Source organism: Passer montanus, unplaced genomic scaffold (assembly GCF_014805655.1).
Source record: "Passer montanus isolate IOZ18808 unplaced genomic scaffold, ASM1480565v1 scaffold8, whole genome shotgun sequence".
Taxonomy (NCBI): domain Eukaryota; kingdom Metazoa; phylum Chordata; class Aves; order Passeriformes; family Passeridae; genus Passer; species Passer montanus.
In genome coordinates, this window is record NW_024373256.1 from 16,229,197 (window position 1) to 16,247,660 (window position 18,464).

At 44.8% G+C, this 18,464-nt stretch overlaps 1 protein-coding gene across 1 annotated transcript; it reads left to right on the forward strand.

Annotated features, from left to right (window-relative positions):
• The first annotated feature begins 9,847 nt into the window (after nucleotides 1-9,847).
• LOC120513174 (C-Jun-amino-terminal kinase-interacting protein 3-like) lies at nucleotides 9,848-14,839 on the forward strand. Its single transcript, XM_039732323.1, has 2 exons — nucleotides 9,848-10,562; nucleotides 14,723-14,839. The coding sequence occupies exons 1-2, from the start codon at nucleotides 10,245-10,247 to the stop codon at nucleotides 14,729-14,731; spliced, it is 327 nt and encodes a 108-aa protein (XP_039588257.1). The 5' UTR covers nucleotides 9,848-10,244; the 3' UTR covers nucleotides 14,732-14,839.
• Nucleotides 14,840-18,464: the final 3,625 nt, after the last annotated feature.

The following is an 18,464-nucleotide window of genomic DNA, read 5'->3' on the forward strand; positions in this document are numbered from 1 at the left end:
ACCACCCCTGGACCTTCAGAGGAAAACTCCACCCTTCTCCAGGATCACTGCTTCAACAGAACCACCGCTGGCACTGCAGGATGGCTGAGCCACCGTGGAATGGGACTGCTGCCACCACCCTGACCCACAGGGGTGTCAGGTCCTGTTCTGACTCTGTCAGTGTATTTTTGTATTACTGCATTTTTATTTTTCCTAATACAGACCTGTTATTCCTACTCCCATATCTTTGTCTGAAAGCCCTTAACTTAAAAATTATTTGGAGGAAGGGGGTTGACATTTTCCATTTCAAGAGAGGCTCCTGCCTTCCTTAGCAGACACCTGTCTTTTCAAACCAAGACAAAGCACAACAGGACAAAAGTCAAGAAAAAATCCACAAAGCCTCGTAGGTTGAGATACAGAATATAAATAAGTTGCGGAAACCCCTGAGTAGGTGCTGTCGGGGTGACTGCCTTCCCGAGAGTGATCCCCTCCTGGTCCGGACAACCAGCTCCCCCAGCCCACCTTACACTCAGGCCCGGATGGAGTAAATGCACACTCGACCAGAGAATGAAGGAGGGCTCTTGACTCCAGGAATTAAACTGGGTTTTATTGCAGGAATAGTAGAAGGTCCAGGGAAGGTAGGGTCCAGGTGAGGTGGAGGGTAGGACAGGCTAGAAGATCCACAACCACAGTTGAAGGGTCTCAGGATGAAGGAGCTGGGGAGAGAGGGTACAGATCTCTCCCAGAGAACCACAGGACACTCAGCCACAAGGCACTAAGAGCCCCAAGCAGAGAGGGGACGAGGTATATAACCGGGGGAGAGTGGGAGGGGTTGGGGTACAAACAAACCAATAGAGTTAGGGGAGAAGGGGAGAGCTGGGAAGGAGTGACACCACCAGAGCCAATGGGGAACAGAGAAGGGAGTGGTTTTGAACAGAGGCCAATGGATGAACAGGGACTACAGAGATTTCTAGAATAGGGGAGTGATTACCATTTGAATGACAAGGCTAGATTTACATAGAACAGTGGAGAACTTTGGGAAAATGTTTCAGTTTCTCACCCTGAACTCTCAGGAACTTCTTCCCAGGGCAATGCCCAAACTGTGGTCTCCTACATATGTTAAAGGGAGCAAAAATCAAGGGAAAGCACACAGCAAGTCATGCACAAGCAATCACTGACCATTAACGGACTAATGTCCACCTGCTCCCAAGCAATGATCACCATGGTTACCTTGGAAAAACCTCCCACCATCTTAATTGGATATAATGCGAGATGGCAAGGGATGTCTCTGGTCAGCTAAAGAATATGTGGCTGTGTGACCAATCCTGTTCTCCTCACCAGCCTGAACATAGCACTGCATCAGTTGCTGTGGACAAAAAAAACACTTTCCCAGCTAGACCCAGTTACACTTTGAACCAGACCCTGAAAGGAATTCTTTTGGCTAAACAAGACGGTTTTATAATAGCAATTAGGAAAAATAAAAGTATCTGGATAACAATAACATTTATATAGATGTATATGCTTTTATACATGTATAAATTTTGGAAATTTTGTATCTATACAAAATATATTTCAATAAACTATACAAGATAAATTTGTATAGTTTATATATATTTACATAAAACAATGTATGTCCTGTGTGTGATTGATTTGAAAACTAGTGTTAGAGCTTTAGAGCTTTTCCAGTGATCTGCATGTCTCAAGTGGGGGGGTGTTCCAGCAGTGCTTTGAAGAACAGGGCCCTGTTCTGTGCCAAGCTTTGTAGAGCTTCTAACCTATGTTTGTGCCACTGCTGGTGTTTGTGTCCACTTCAGGAATCTGTGTTCGAACTACAGTTCTTATAAAAAATATGCTGGCTAGAACTTACTGTGGTGCCAAAGGGATGAATAGGAAAAATGTATCAGCATCCTGCAACGTAAATAATGGCTTGGAGTTATTTACTGGTTTTATTTGCATATTCCGTCTGGACACACACTTCCAATTTTTTCCTCCAGAAACATTTTTCTATATATCTATATCTATATCTATTTTTTTTGAAATATTTTCTGTATATATTGTGTATGCATATGGGGGTATCTATCATTATATATATTGCATTATGTTCCATGTTACATGTATGTAAATATATGGGGTTTTTTTCACATTTATGACATATTGCCCCCTCCCTCCTTTCAATCCTTGGATAACAGGCTGTGTGAATTTCTTGTATAAAATTACCTTAGTTTTTGAATTTTACTCTTTTTCCCCCTTTTTAGCACTAGCTCCTAAGTGACCTGGAATATAGATTGGTAGTGAGTTTAATTTCTAAGCCCTTAGTTAGAATGAGGATACAGGTCTAGTGATGGAGAGGTCAGATACTCATGAGGGATTTGTAATGGTTACATGAATGTCTGTACAGATTCAGACTACCTCGTGTCTAGAAGAATCCCTAGGCTGTTTTTAGTGAGGAAAGGGACAGGCATAAAAATATTTCAGGTGCTTCATCCATTAATTTTGTGAAGATGGCCAGGTTTAATACTTCCTCCTCAATTTGCACTTCAGCAACTCTGGTATCTGTACTGTTGTGAGAACTTCCCAAGAGAAAATTGGATCGAATAGACATGACTGATTAAAAACCTATGATCCAGAAACCATTTGGGATGTCAGTCTGAACCTTGAACAATAGCATTTTCCATCAGAGTGTTGCTATTACCATCCTGTATGTAGTAACAAGCCTGATGGAGTAGATGAGGTGTGGGCTTTTGCATGGGAAATAGAGGAAGGAGAGCAAAAAAATTAAAACCGAAGAAGCAACAGTGCATCAGAAACCTCATCTACTTACAGCAATTATGGCACAAGAACCAGACCAAACTACATAGAGGACTAGCGTACTTCTTCCATTATTGCTTCAAGGAAGGAGACTAATATTTTATAAGAAAAATCAATTAGCTGACAAGTAAGACAAGCGATTCTGAACACAATGTATGGAAACAATCCTTGAAGAAACCCTTTGAGGAGGAGGAGGATACATGATGGCTTGTAAATTCTGGAGCATGTTTGTCAGAAGCTGGTTTACTCAAGATTTACCTTAGGTTCTACCTTTGTCTTGGTTTGGAAAGACAGGTGTCTGCTAAGGAAGGCAGGAGCCTCCTCTGAAATGGAAAAATGTAAAGCCCCTCCCTCCAAATTACTATAAATTTTAAATTAAGGGGCTCTCGATCAAAAATATGGGAGCAGGAATAACAGTTCTTTATTAGGAAAGAAAATAAGAAGATAAAATAAACAATGCAGTAAAGCAAAACAACACTGACCGAGTCAGAACACAACCTGAAACCCAGGCTGCTGGTAGCAGTCCAATCAAAATGGTTGCTGCAGTCCTCCTGGAGTGTCAGGTGTGCTTATGTTGGAGCAGGGATACTGTAGAAAGATGCAGTCTTCCTCTAAAGACCCAGTAGAAGAAGAGGCAGCTGCTGTCAGTCTGGGAAATCCAGTGGAGAAACTGTGTTACTATTCCAGAATCTCCAGATTATATCTGGGTAGAATGCTTGGCACCTCCCTCTGGGCGGAGCATCTCACAAGGGGATGCTATAGTTCTTATCAGTGACATTCAATGGCCTGTTATCAGCAGATGTCTCCCCAGAGGAAGGAGTGGTTGTGGAAGAGATAAGGAAAACTGCCCACTTAACAGAAGACAACTGCTATACAGATGGCAAATAGAATTCAATTTGCTTGGCTATCCAGGGCAACCTTGTTAGGATATCTAGTTTAGTATTATCTCCTGGCTATTGGGCCTCTTATGTTCTGTCAAATCTCATTCATTTTAATAATTAACTTGAATTTATAGATGCTCAATCATTCTGATTTTCATTTGAACTATTACCTTGTTTCTTCACTTTTGCATCCATAAATGTATCATCCTAACATTTTGCCTTGGCTGTAAATTTATTGCAAAACAATAGCACTTTTGTTATTTTCCAGAACTCTTGGGAGTCCTGGGTTTAGTCCTCTCATAAAAACTTATGCAGATAATTGTAATTTTAATGTAAGTTTTACAGAAAGCTCACTAGAAGTAGTATTCTCCTGCTACTGACCTTCTTGTGCCATTTTTTTTTCCTGATTTAATAGATTTAATTTTCTATCTGAAAACAGGCAATCTCTCCTGGTATATGCTTCCTCTTGTTTTTCTGGATTTTCTATCAACAAGATCTCAGTCTCAGGTGTTAGGGATATAGTTAGTAATTCGTGCCGATAAAATATAGACTTCTATAAAGTATATGAATCAAACTGGTTGTACGGGGCGGGGCTAGAGATTTAATTCTCAGGATGGCGAAACTGTGGCAGACTGGCAAGGGAATACCATGACATTTACATACAAAGGAAACCTCGGCTGCACAGGAGATGGTTGTTCACGGTGGCATGTATCCAGTGACACCCAAAGACAATGGCCCGCAAAGATACCCATCTGAGATAACCAGAGCCATCAGCACCTACCACCTGAATAGGGATTCTGGGAATCAGGGAGAAGCATTACTCTATTCCCGGACAAAGGCTTTGTGCAGCCCGGACTGAAGAAAAGAACCAACTTGAATATGAAGAACTCTAAAAGGAGACAAAGGGACTCTGCCGTGGGCGGGATAAAGAGTATAAAAACTGTCCCCTTGGAGCAGCTGGTGTGGACAGAGGGGGATTTGGTGCGATAGAGCCCAAATCCATGTTCACCCAGCCTATCTCCCAAGGGTTTTGCGCTGTCAGTTTGATTGTTGGCTGTTGGGACTGTATCACGGTCACAAATAAATTATTTTTGTTTTTCTATTAGAATTGGGCCTATTTCATTTTTACCGATAACATCAGGGATTCCTCAAATCAAAGGACTGTTCTGAACAGTCCTTTAACATTTAACTTATTGAAGCATATATCATTACTTGCATTCTGTTCCCAAGTGATTGCTTTATGTGAGAGAAAACAGCAAGATTTGGTTTGTGACATGTATTAAACCTTTGTGAAAAGAAAAATTCTCTTCAGTCATGAATAGTCAGGTTAAAGTACAGTTGTAGTATAGATAACATTTTCAGACAGGAGGGGGATTTTATTTTTTCAGGTGTTATACTTAATTTTGCAATAAAATATGTGTTCCCTCTGAAAACAGAGGCAGCAGGAGGATTATTATGTAGTAGTTCAACATACTTTGCCATCTCCTTCTAATGGCTGTGTGTTATTCTCACTGACCAGCCCATGTCTCCTCGCAGGGTCCCCAGGGGATACTCTGCTGCCAGATCTCTCTTCGCTGCTGCTGCTGTCAGAGGCTTGTCAGTGATATGTGCTGCTGACATCGAGGCAGAAAGGGAGGAAAATCCTAAAGCATGGAAGAAATAGCAGGAAGGAGAAGTGTTCACAGTGGCAGGAAACCCCCTGCCGGTGTGTGTTTGTGCACTTCAGTGTCTGAGGGATGAGCTGTTCTTTTTGTCCTGTAATGTCTTGCTGCTGGGAGAGCTCTCTTTCATGTAATTAATAAATCCCCTTCCCTGGCATTGCTGCTCCACTTGCTGTAGATCATCCTTGTGATGTAGCTAGCTTAGAGACCATCCCTCCCACAGGTTCAGTGAAATAAAATGGGCAGATCTTTCTCCTTTTTAATGACTTTATTAAAAAGAATCAGCTCAGGTGGGGAGAAATCGACGGGTCGTGCCCACGCCGCCATTGCTCCCAGGAGTGGCACGGAGGAGGAGGATGATGCAGCTTTGTCCGCTGGTCTGCAGGCAGAGCTGGGGATTCCGTCCTGAGGAGAGATTAGGAGATTCCGCCTTTTTGGTCCAACATCTCGGGTTGTCTCTCTAGTTAACATCTCTTCAGGTTAGGGTGAGAAGCAAAAAGGATCCAAGCAGGCACTGGACTACGCTCCCATCCTTAGACATCACTTAGGTCCCCTAGTTATATGTTGGCTCATTATTTTTAGGGGTTTTCCTGGAAAACTGCAAAAATTAGTGCAATGCGTTTCTCATCTGCATACTAGCTCTGATGCCACTCCCATTCTCCTGGTACGGCAGGATCTCTGACAAGCATCAAGGGGACAATGGTTAATCACCAACCATTAACAGGTAATTGAAGAAGAACTCTTAACAATGAAGCTAACTTAACAGCACTGGTCCAATTTGTTTTAACTCTGCAACCTTAAAAAAAAATAGATAACTTTTTATTCATAACAACTAATACCTAATCTGACTGGAAAGGATCATCACCATCTACTTGGGTGCCACCAGGGAAAACTCAGGACCCCAAACCCTTCCCTCCTTCCCGAGGGTGTGTCTCCTGAGTGTGTGGGCAGCTGCTATAGAGAAGCCCAGCTGCTGCTGCCCAGCTCCTGGCTTTCTGCCGCTGCCTTGGGCTTTCTTGCTATACCCTAACCCAACACACCGCGTCCACCCAACGCTTGCAGCTCCTGCTAAGGCTGAAGTTTTTGACTACATTTTGTTTGTCACCCTGGGGGCCCAGTTCTAGCCAGTGCTCCAAGATTCCTGCTACAGCCCACTTCTCCACCTGGAGGGGCACTGGGGCTGGCTGCCCCTGTAGGTTTGTAAATAAAGCCCCTTTTCTCCCTGCCCTGCCAGCTGAGCTGCCATCACCGCGGGGAGGGGCGGCTGAGCTCGTGCCACAGCGCCCCCTGCAGCCGCGGGGAACCACAGCGCCCCTGCTGGCTGTGACCAGAAGGGGCCCCGAAGGGGAAGGTGCCTGAAGCTGAGACAAGGCTGTGGTTGGATTTCTGGTTTTTTGTTTGTTGTTGCTGCCATTGTTGATGTTTATTTGCCTTGCTATACATATATATATATCTACTAGTAAAGGACTGTTCTTCCTTTTATCATGTATTTTCCTGAAAGCCCCACAATTTCAGAATTATAACAATTTGGAGGGAAGGGAGTCACATTTTCTATTCCAAGGGAGGTTCTCACCTTCCTTGGCAGACACCTGTCTTTCAAACCAAGATGATGCTGCTGAGTCAGGGATGGAAAGAAGACTCCAGTCTTCAGGTGGATCAGAAGGCAAAATCCTTTAATGAAAGTAGCATGTCTTTATGTTATGAGTAAAAAAGTTATCCATGTTTTTTAAGGCTGCAAATTTAAACAGGTTGGGCTAGTTGCTGTTGAGTTGAAGTTTTGACTATTTGTTGTGGATAGCTTCATGTTGCAATCACCTATTTTTAATAGTTTTTCTTCAATTACCTGTTAATGGTTAGAAATCAAGCGCTATTATCCCCCTGCTGCTTCACGGGAGCCTGCAGGTACAGGGTGGGCGGGGGGGAGGTGTGCATGTGACATCAATCAGAACTGGTATGCAGATGAGAATGCATCTCAGCAAATTTTGCAATTTTCCAGGAAAAAAACCCTAAAAATAACATAGAATTAAGAGACGTAAGTAATGTCTAAAGGTGAGGAACTTAATCCAGTATCTGCTAAGATAATTTTTACTTCTCACCCTGACCTCAAAGGATGTCAACTAGAAAGAGGGCCTGGAATGTTAGACCGAAAAAGCGGAATTCCCACTACTCCCTCGAGGACGGAAGCCCTAGCTCTGCCTGCATACCAGCGGGCACAGCTGCATCCTCCTCCTCCTCCGTGCCACTCCTAGGAGCAGCGGGGGTGCAGGCGACCTGTCGTTTCTCCCCAGCCTGAACTGAATTTTTTTAAATAAAAGCATTAAAAAGGAGAAAGATCTGCTGCTCTTTTTATTTCATTTTTATAATGTGACTCACTAAGGTGATACTTGATTGATTTCAGAAACTTCTCACATTATTGATGAACCATGAATAGCCCACTCTGGAGAACCATATCTATAAACAATGGTTACAGAAAGAGAGAGAATTTTTTCCTCTAAGATTCCCAGGCTCAGCCTGGGAGAAGTTATCTGTTCTTTCTTCAACTGAACTGAGAATATCCACACCAAGACACCTAAAAATACTTATTCTTTCACAAAGAAAAGTTCCACCTGTCTAAGGGAAAAAAACCCCCAATAGTTAATTGGAGATCATATGGTTATTACAAAAGAATCCTGATTTCCCTTGCATATTCTCAGTGTTTCTATCCATTTCTCACTCCTTGTGCCTTTACTTTTCCTGCTTGGAAAGGCAAGCTCTTCAGCAAAGCGCCCTTGCAGCCATAACACAATGGCATATGTACAGCACAGTCAGTTTTTAGTTTGCTTTTAGTGCTAAGCAAATAACAACTTGAATCCTAGATAAACTCCTATGCTAGATGCAATAAAACCCCAAAAGGATAGAATAAGCAAATATTTTGTTTGCCAACTTTGATCTGGAAGTGGTATTTTAATTTTTTCTCATGCATGGCAGCACCTAGCATTCCTGCCATTTCTTGACTGATCTCTAGACTTGAAATTATTTATGAATCTATAAATATAGCAATGTATCTTTTAATGTACAATTTAACTTAGGCAATCACTGTCTTTCAGCAGGAGCTTTAACAATGTCACTGGACCTGAACCAGTTGTAGAAAGGAGGATGCATTTCAGAAGAGTGGGTAATGCCATGAGCTCATCAGTCTCTGTGGTTCAACAGGCTTTAGTTTGTGTCATGCCCATTGTTTCAGTTTCTTATGTATGTGGACAAAATGCAAGAAAACTTTATAAATGTTTTACATGCTCTCTAGATTACAGGAGATTAGAAGTTCAGTGAAATATGGAATTAGTGAATAAATCTTACCTCTCTCTTTGCCTGCCTTGCTTCTCTGTTCACCTGTACATTTTTATTCATAATATGTTAAATGGAATCTTGCATTTAATAAAGCACACTCTTATGTTTGTTGTGAATAACAGTACAACTCTTGATCTATAAAGTTTCCCATACAAGACAGAATGAATCAAGGCCCAACATGGATGACTTATAGGGTTTTAAATTTTTGAGCAGGAGTTTATTCACATTTGTTTCTTGTGTCTATGCACTCAGTGGCTTTGATGCACTTGGCTGGGTCTGCTCTGTGTGGAAACATTTGAAAATCTGGTTGTTACATTCAGATGCCTCACAATCTACTGGTGATCCACCGCATATCTAATTACACCTTAGCCTCAATTATTGTAGGACCCTTCCAAGTGAGCTACACCTATTTCATACAGTATTATTCTCTTCTGTTCCATTCCATTCCTTTTTAAAGATACAAATAGGTTTTTGCTATAAAAGTAGCTGTCTAAAAGCTGCTAATGATGTAACATAGAACAAAACAGCCATAAAACTTTAAATTCTTAATTACCAGTGAGATGTGATATTCCCATTGCAATCAGGCTTTCTGGGTAGGGTTAAAGTTCTTTTCCTTTGTGCAATATGAAGATTTTAGGGTCATTGGTATTCATCACCTTGGAATTACGCTCTTCAGAGCTCTAAGCAAAATGAAGGTGTGGGGAGCCTTTTCTCAAATCGACCCCTTATTTCTCTCTCCTGCCAGCCTGTTCTCAGTACAGAGAAGAATGATTCCTGCTGGTTTCTTCCAGCTCTACAGCCCAAACTCAGCTGAGCCCAGGATGTGGCAGACTCTGACTTCTGTGACACCTGCTGAGGGTGTTGGAGGCTACCACCTGTAATTTGCTGGAGCTTCTGCCTGTAATTTGGTGTGTGCTGCTGTTTCTTTGGGAAGTCTACTGATCAAATTCGGTGGTTGTGCTGAATTCTCTTTGAAGACTCGAGGCGGCCAATTTGGCCCTCAGGCTTTCAGTTCATCCCTGACTGAACAGGTTCTTGTCTGCTTTCTCTTTATTAACTACGGCTGCCTGATCTTGGAAAGAAAACTACCGCGGCTGTGACGGTCTCTAACGCGCCTCCCAGAGCCAGTGCGCGGCCGAGATGCGGCGCGACCTGGGCATGCGCTGGCTCCTGCTCGGTGTCCCTGCGCGTGACGCCGCAGCGCGGGGCCTGGAGCGCGCCCATCGCGCCTTGCGTGGAGCCCCGGTGCGCGGAGCTTTGTCTGCCGCGGGGCTCGGGGCCAGCCGCGGGCGGGCTCGCTCCCGGCGTGGTGTGCTGCGCGGGCGGCTCGCCGTCACAGCTGCCGCTCCTGCCTCCAGTGCCAGAAACATTGCGGCGCCGCACCTGCTCTCCGCACGAGCAGCCCTCACCCCCGATCTAGCGGCTCTAGGCGGTGCCGCCGCGCTCCGCCCCTACCGGTGCCCGCGGACCGTGACGCCGCGGGCGGGGCGGGGCGGGGCAGCACCCGGCGGCCGCGTCAGCGGAGGTCCGAGGCGGAGGCCCGAAGCGGAGGCGAGCAGAGCGCGGTCGAGAGCTTTCGGCCGGCAGGATGCTGGAGATCCAGCTAGACGATGGCGGCGTGGGGGGGTACCCGGGCGATGATTATTGCTCGGGCTCGGTGATGTCGGAGCGGGTCTCGGGCCTTGCCAACAGCATTTACCGCGAGTTCGAGCGACTGATCCACTGCTACGATGAGGAGGTGGTGAAGGAGCTGATGCCACTGGTGGTGACGGTGCTGGAGAACCTGGACTCGGTGCTCACCGACAACCAGGAGCACGAGGTGGAGCTGGAGCTGCTGCGGGAGGACAACGAGCAGCTGCTCACGCAGTACGAGCGGGAGAAGGCGCTGCGCAAGCAGGCCGAGGAGGTGAGTGCCGCCGCCCCGCGACTGTTTTGGCCACGGCCGGGCGGGGGCCCCAGTGCAGGGCACCGGCAGGGCCGAGGGGGTGGCCAGTGCGGCTCAGGGATGCTGCCTCGGCCACCTCTCACAGACCTTCGCTCCATCGTCCCGATCGCCACCACTGACGGGTCCCTGCTACCCGAGCCCCCGCGGTGGGCCCGGTTCGAGGGAAGGCGGTGTGGGCGCCCCGGGGTACCGACCGCCGGTACCTTCTAGAAGCGGAGTGCGGGGGCGGGCCCGGGTGGGGCGAGGCGCATCCCTTCCCGCGGGGGCGCGGGGCTCCTGCCCCCTGGACTTCTCCGGCCCCGGCAGGTCCGGTCCGGCCCGGCTCCTCCGCCGCACCGCGGGCCCTGGGCCACTGCGGCTGAGCTACCCCGTGGTGTCGGGAGGGAAAAAAGCGGAACCACGATAGCTGCAATCCTGTGGAATTCCTGAGAAATTAGGAATTCAGTTTTGCAATGCCAACAGCATCCGGAGGGGTCAGCATAATTTGTGGTGTAAAAAATAGTTTTTAAAATGGGTAATTTGTGCAGTCATCCAGCATTCTCAATGTCAGCTGTAAGCTGTTTCGTTGGAGGAAGGAATTGCCTTTAGAGTATAACGTTTTATTTTTGAAACTTATTTGTCTCAAAACTATGCCTTGAGTTTTGATAAAGTCGTTCCCAAGTCAGCACCTGCCATTTCCTGGAGCGTATGGATGTGCTCTCGGGAGAGCGGGGGCAGGGTTGCCCAGCTGGTGGGGTTGTTTGGAAGTGGCTCATGAGAAATCCAACCCCTCTGATGGAGAGGAAGAAGAATGCTCCGGTTACAGGGACCCGGATGTAGACAAGACAGGGGGGAGGTGATCTGCACTCTGTCATCTTGCTGCATCTGCACCTGTCCCTACTGAAGCACAGAGCATCCTTTCAGTCTTGAAGGCTGGGACCCATAGGGATTGCTGTTCAGCCTCTTGGAATGACAGTCTGTGAGCTGGGATGGAGCTTTGGTGCTGAAAACAGTCCATCCTCACCACATCATCCCCCCCACATCATCTCCTTTAAACTTCTTCAAAAGTCGGGTTTTTCTGTCTTTAAGGAAGAGCAGATTTAAGATTCAGTTGCTTTTCTCAGAGTCAAGTTCTGATTTGATATGGGGTAATCAATAAAATAAAAGCAATGGTAGTAATGAAATAGTTGTTGTACTGGAGAATGGTGTAAAGCAGATGCGAGATTTTCATAGACATCTTCATGTTGCTTAATAATCATGGGTGAGAAGCTTGGTAACTCAGTGGGGAGGACACTTGTGATCCATTACTGATACTGAAAGCAGTCAGTTAAAAGTTTTAGTCCTAAGTTCTAATTATTAATGTATTAATGGACTAATAAATGATCCTAAAATTATTTTGAATTCTTGTAGGAGTCGAAAAATTAGTCTCAGTACATGATGTTTAATTATGTTGTGTAGAGACAGCATTTTGCAGCTTCTGTGAAATAATTTTTAAAGTACACTATTTATGGGAAAAACGTGGAATTGCCAATGGGGGTTGGAACAGTCCAGTTGGAATCATCTCGCATCTTTGGATTGGGGTGGATTTCTCTTCTGGGCTTACTAGGTACAGGATGTGTTTTCTGGAAGCAAATGTACTGATTGCAGTTACACTCCCTGCAAGGAAATTTCGGAACCGTGGCAGAATACCATTTGCCAATGATATTTTTAGAAAGTGAGATTTAAAAAGTACCAGTGATGATGATGAAGAAAATAGTTTGTCATCCTTACACACAGTAAGTGGGAGAAGTGTCTGCAAGGAGACTTGTTATCAAAAAGGAATAGATAATGTGTTTCTTATGAGAATAAATGATCATTCTGCCTCTACAAGCCTCTTATTACAAGGCCATACGTGTAATACACGGCTGCTGTTTCCCTCAGTATATAACAAAGTACATTGTTTATCTGTGCCTGTTTCCCGTGCACTGCTTACTCTGCAGTAAATTGCATGTTGTGGGGGTGAATGTCTGTATATGACAAGGAATTCTGCTGGCTACCAAGTAATTGTACACAATCAAAAACCAGAAAATTTTTCTTCCCAGAATGTACATTGCTGCTCTGAAACAGTGCCATAGTGACATGGGACTGTCCTTCCCACCTCTCCAACACCATCAGTTTCCTGGGCTGTGCCTCAGGTCTTGGGTGAGATCTTCACTTCTAACTGGGAAGATCCTCCCCTGGAAACAGGATTTGACCTCAGTCTTGATTCCTCTCTGTGTATAGAGTGCCAGTTACTAGAATTAAATTGACACTGAGAGGTTGGAGATTACAAGTGGATCTGTTATCTTGCAATATCCTGTCAAAGAACCCTGAGTTATAGTTACTTTATATTAATTTATTAAATTCAAAGTAACTGAAACCACAGGTGGTCATTGTTCTGGCATTAAAATGTGCATTGTATTGGCAGATTACCACTGTGCAGAGCCATTGCACCTTGCTGTTCATCTTTATGCAGCAGTTGTGCACAAACAGACTGTACAGGTATGGTTTGTTAAATTAGGGTTAATCGTAGAATCATAGAAACATGGAATAGTTTGAGTTGGAAGGGACCTTAAAGATCATCTAGTTCCCACACGTGTGCCATACACAGAGAAACAACTTCCTTTTCATTAAGGCCATAAAGGAATGTTTCCTTTTCAAAATCACTGTCTTAAGACAATTCCATATATTGTCTTTTAAATCAATCTTTGCCAAAAGCAAATTAATGCTTTACCTTCTAAATGGTTAGGTTGTAGAGACTCCATGTTTTTCACTTGTCCTAAAATAGGGTGGCAGAAACATCCAGGCAAGTGGATTTAGAATAGAAGTTCCTTGGTATGAGGCAGTGGTGTCAGTTGCTGTCGTTATGGGGCTTAGTGCAGAATTTTGCAATTTTCCACGATCTCCCAGCTACTGAAGAGACGGGATTGCACCAGATTTTTGGTGATTTTGTTTTCTTCCATCTGTTTCATATGAACATAGAATACATATGTGTGAACATAGGGTCATTATTGCTTGTGCGGTGTGGTGGTCTGTGGAATCACAGAGTCCTCTTGTGTGTCTTTGATCTCCTGAGATTGAGTCCCACACCCTTGCTCAGTCAGGGGCACTTGGAGCAGGTTGTCCAGGACCTGCTTAGAGTTTGAACATCTCCATGGATGGAGACTCTGCAGCATCTCTGGGCCACCTGTCCCAGTGTCTGACCTGTCACAGGAAAAATGTACATCCTTGTGTTCAGATGGAATTCTGTGTGGTTTCCCTTGTGCTAATTCCCTCCTGTCCAGAGAAGAGTCTGGCCCCCTCATCCTCGCTTCCTCCCAGCAGGTACTTGAGCACACTGGTCAGGTCTCCCAGGACCTTCTTGAGCAGCCCCAGCCCTCTTGGCTCCTCCTCCTGTGCCAGATGCTCCAGTCCCTTTATCACTTTTGTGGCCCTGGTATTTGCACTGGTGCATAGGATATTACTTACTTTTACTGGCTATTTGGTTTAGCTTGATCTTTTAAGGAAATGAAGCTGTTGTGATTGCTCTCTTAGGAGCTGCCCCAAATAACTCAGGAAACTAGTGGCTGCTTTCAGATGTATTTGTTAAATAAAAAGGTTACTTAAATTTTTTGGGGTGTCTTTCTGGTGAATAGTGAAAGAGAAAGGTTAAATGAAGGTCCTGCGTGTTGAAGGGATAGACAGAGTTGCCAGTGTGCAAGTGATTGGTGGCAGCAGGACAGTGGGCACCTGGGTCTGGAGCAGGTGGGTCCAGCATGCACACACTGTTCCTTTCTGAGGTCTGCTCAGGGAGCATTTAGGTGTATAGTTGGGATGAGGAAAGGGCTAGGGATACCTGCAGAAATCCCCAGGGAAAATAGGCTTTATTTGGGTCCACTCTTAATAAGACATTTTGATTTATGCAAGCTGCTTTCCTAATGTTCTGTATTCTTTCTTTCTTGAAGGCAAGCATCACTATGTGCCCTAAATGCTGATTTCTGCAGTGATTGTTCCTCACACTGGGCACTGATGCCAAGATGAGTGTGAACGTGTGAATGCACATAGAAGCTTTACAGGCATGTTTGGGGTACGTTAGCATGGCTTCTTGGAGTTAGGAAAGCTGAGATCAGATGTTCACTCTACAGGTACCATGACTGCGATCACTTGAAACAGGGTCTGCTGAAGATAAGCACTTTCCAGGAGAAAGGGTGGCCCTGCTTGGAGCATCCCCAGACCACGGGTCTGTCACGTCGAGGCACTGAGGAGCAATATGAGTGATAATCAGGTGAAATGCAGGGAGCTCTTTTTTACCTGTAAATGACACTGCTCTCAAGGAGCCAAAATGTTCTAAAATTCATGTTAGGTACAGCATGATGGAAATGCAAGAATATTTTTATTGTGGGAGGGACGACTAATGACCATTTTTCTATTTTCTGAGGGTCCATTTCAGCTCTTGAGACCAGTAAGGGAGAGTAGCTTTAAATATTTTTAAACTCTCTGTTTTCCCAAGAGAAAAACTCAATATGTCTGTACTGCGTGAGTGTTCTCATGTAATAAAGTCAAGTTAATGTTGATGTAAAGTAGACAACTAAATTTCTTAATCTTCTGTTTCATCTTTGCTAAATAAATGCCTATAGGGATAAAAAGCTGAACGTAGAATGACAGAATGGTTTGGATTGGAAGAGACCTTAAAGCCCATCTTGTCCTACTCCCTGCCATGGGCAAGGACACCTTCCACTAGCCCAGGTTGCTTCGAGTCCCACTCAGCCTGGCCTTGGAAACTTCCAGGGATGAGTCGACCACAGCTTATCTGAGCAACCTGTGCCAGGGCCTCCCCACCTTCACAGGGAAGAATTTCTTCCTAATATCCCATTTAACCCTGCCCTCTGGCAGTGGGAAGCTATCTGAGCGTGTCTGTGGCCTCCTCTGGACTCGCTCCAGCGGCTCTACATCCTTGTGGTGAGGACCCCTGAACTCGAGGCATCACTGCAGGTGGGGTCTCACCTGAATGAAGTCAAGGGAAGAATACCCTCCCTCACCCTGCTTCCCACACTAAAAGGAAACCACAGCTGCCTCAAGTGAGGGGTTTTCTCCCAACACAGCTTTCACCCACAGCCCTGCATCCCCACTCGGGTCTGGACTGAACCCTAGCACTCCCTTTGCTGGGCTCCCACTGCACACACTGTCAGCCACCACAAAATAAGGTCACATAATGAGATTCCTGCATCTCTGTGCGTATCTATCTCTGTTTGGTTTCTCACTGATGTGATGTGATCATTTCTGATGATATGTTACTATTTTTAGTCATTTGCTTCCTTTGCAAGAGACAGGAAAGCAGGAAACCAAGCAATCCACAGTGGCTGTACCACTGCTCTTCAGAGGCATAGTCATTCTTTGGCCTTGGGATGATTTTGTACTAGTTATTTTCCCTCTAAAGAGCAGTGTATGAGTCATTGTTGTTTGCCATAATCCTGGATTATTACAGATCAGTGATCCTACTTAAAATCTGGGGATAGACCCTAGCAGAAAAAAGAAATCCATGTGACATTTTATATATATATATCAGTTTCATATTCCAGTTCTCTTAGATGACGGAGGTGATTAACTGTTTAATTGTTCATATCCAGAAATTATTCTTTGGAATTACACATAGAGGCTCTGGAAGAAAAAGAGATAAAGTAATAAAATATTAATGCTTTGGTCAGCCTTGCTATTGAGAGCTCCTGGGGCTGGGGGCTGTTTCTGCTTCCAGTGTACCCACTTCTTTGTCATGGTGGGAGACCAAAAAAAAAGTACTTAATTTCTTTACCATTAGTGGAATTCTTGTGTCCTTTTTATTTCTCTTTTCTGAAGGTCTTTATTGCATCTCCATAAAGCTAAAGTTGGAAGCTGTGAATTCTTGAGGTGAAGGTGTGAACTGAGCTCTGTGCAGTGAAGCCATCAGGGAAAAGCAGTGGTAGCACTTGGCCCTGGGAATGAGAAACCTTTGAAATCAGGGGCAGCTGCAGTAGCCGGCTCAACATGGTTTCCTACACCACCACCAGATTTTTCTCTTGCCTCTTGGCACAAGTGGAAGAATGCAGTCAACAAATTTGCGATGTAGTGTTAAAACTCAGTAGCTTTGGCATTGGGATTGTGGCAGAGTGCTTTGTAAAGAGTGTATTGGGTTATTTTAAGATGTGTTTAAAAAGTCTGTGAGGCTGTGCTGTTTGGTTGTTTCTTTGGGGTTTTTTGGTTCCCTACTTGGTTTCAAACTGACAGAGATAAGGGTTAGATTAGCTGTTGGGAAGAAATTGTTCCCTGTGAGGGTGGGGAGGCCCTGGCTCAGGTTGCCCAGAGAAGCTGTAGCTTCCCCATCCCTGAAAGCGTTCAAGGATAGGTTTGGATGAGGCTTGGAGCAACCTGGGCTAGTGGAAGGTGTCCCTGCCCATGGGAGGGTGCTGGGACAAGATGGTCTTTAAGGTCCCTTCCAAACCAAACCAGTTGTGTGATTCTGTTCTCCTGTTAAATGTTTATAATGAAAGAGCAGTATTTGTAGTGTCTGCTTTCAGAAGTCATTGCGACTGTACTGTTCTGAGGCCAGAATTGTGGATTTGATTCCTCTGAATATTCCTTGCCCTTAGGAAGATTTGTTGGTTAGCATGAGTTAGCATCCACAGAACTTTGGAATTTCATCTTTGCGCATCAAACGTCTGTGCAGCATTTAGGGAGGATTGGCTGGGCATAGACTGAGATAAAAAACATGAAAAGCAGGAGAGTAAATAATAAGGATTATTTTTCTGTTATAACTGGGTTTATGCTTTTTGTAAATATTACAGACAGAAAATGTACTGATGGGAAGGAGGCTTACAAATTATTGTTCCCTCTGCCTGGTTATTTTTAGAAGGTTTAAAGAGTTGGGGTGATATACTGGATCCTCTTCAAGTTACTGAGAAAGTCCCACAGCTTCAACAGGGCCAGGATTGTATAGTCCCTCTGAAGGAAATGGAAGAAGGGAAATGCCGATTGATATTTGTTTATTGAGTTTTATTCACTCAGTAACATGTACGTGCAGTATGACTGCCTCTGGGAGCCTGGTTAATAAAAAAAAGTTTAAAAAAATTAAAACTCTTTATGCAGTTTGTGTTCTCTGTTTCTCCTGCCCTGTTGCAAATTTTCAGCACCATGGGAAGGCAGAGTTTGGTGTAGAGAGCACTGTGTGACTGAGGATTTCTTGTGTGCTGGGAAGACACTTGGTAGATTGATTTTGGGCAGGAGAGATGCTGGAGCCAGTCTGGCTGCTCATCTGCGTCACCTGCAGCCACATGCCCTGGGCTGTGAGCTACAGCTTGAGGGCTGTGGTCTGGCATCATGCTGGAGATGAAGTGCTGCCTCTGCTGTCTGTCTTTGGAGGCTCTCATTCACAAGAGTAACTCATATGAAGGTCAAGTGCCTGTTTTCTCTGAACTTCTGGTGCAGCTTAGTTGTACTTGTGGGTGTGCTCAGACCTCTGGCTAAAGTTAGTTAAATATCTGCTGTTTCTAGTGGCTAGTGAGGTGTTTCACTGGATGCTGTATGGAATGTCTATTGTGGCTTACTGGGAAAAAAATAAAGCCTGCCTGGATATCCTGGTAAGAGCTCACTGGTGCCATGAAGGATGAGCAGCAGTGACATCTGGACATTAGAAGCATCTTCCTTGGGCAAAGACCTGGCAGCAATTATTGTGGGTAAACCAGGACTCCTAAACAACTGACGAATATGATCGAGCAGAAGCAGTTTATTGTTTACATTACACACACTTTAATAGGTTCTACAGACTACGAAGATTACACTTCTTGACTGGTGCCTTTGTCTTTGTCTTGGTTTGAAAAGACAAACCAAGGAGTCTGTGAAGGAAGGCAAAAGCCT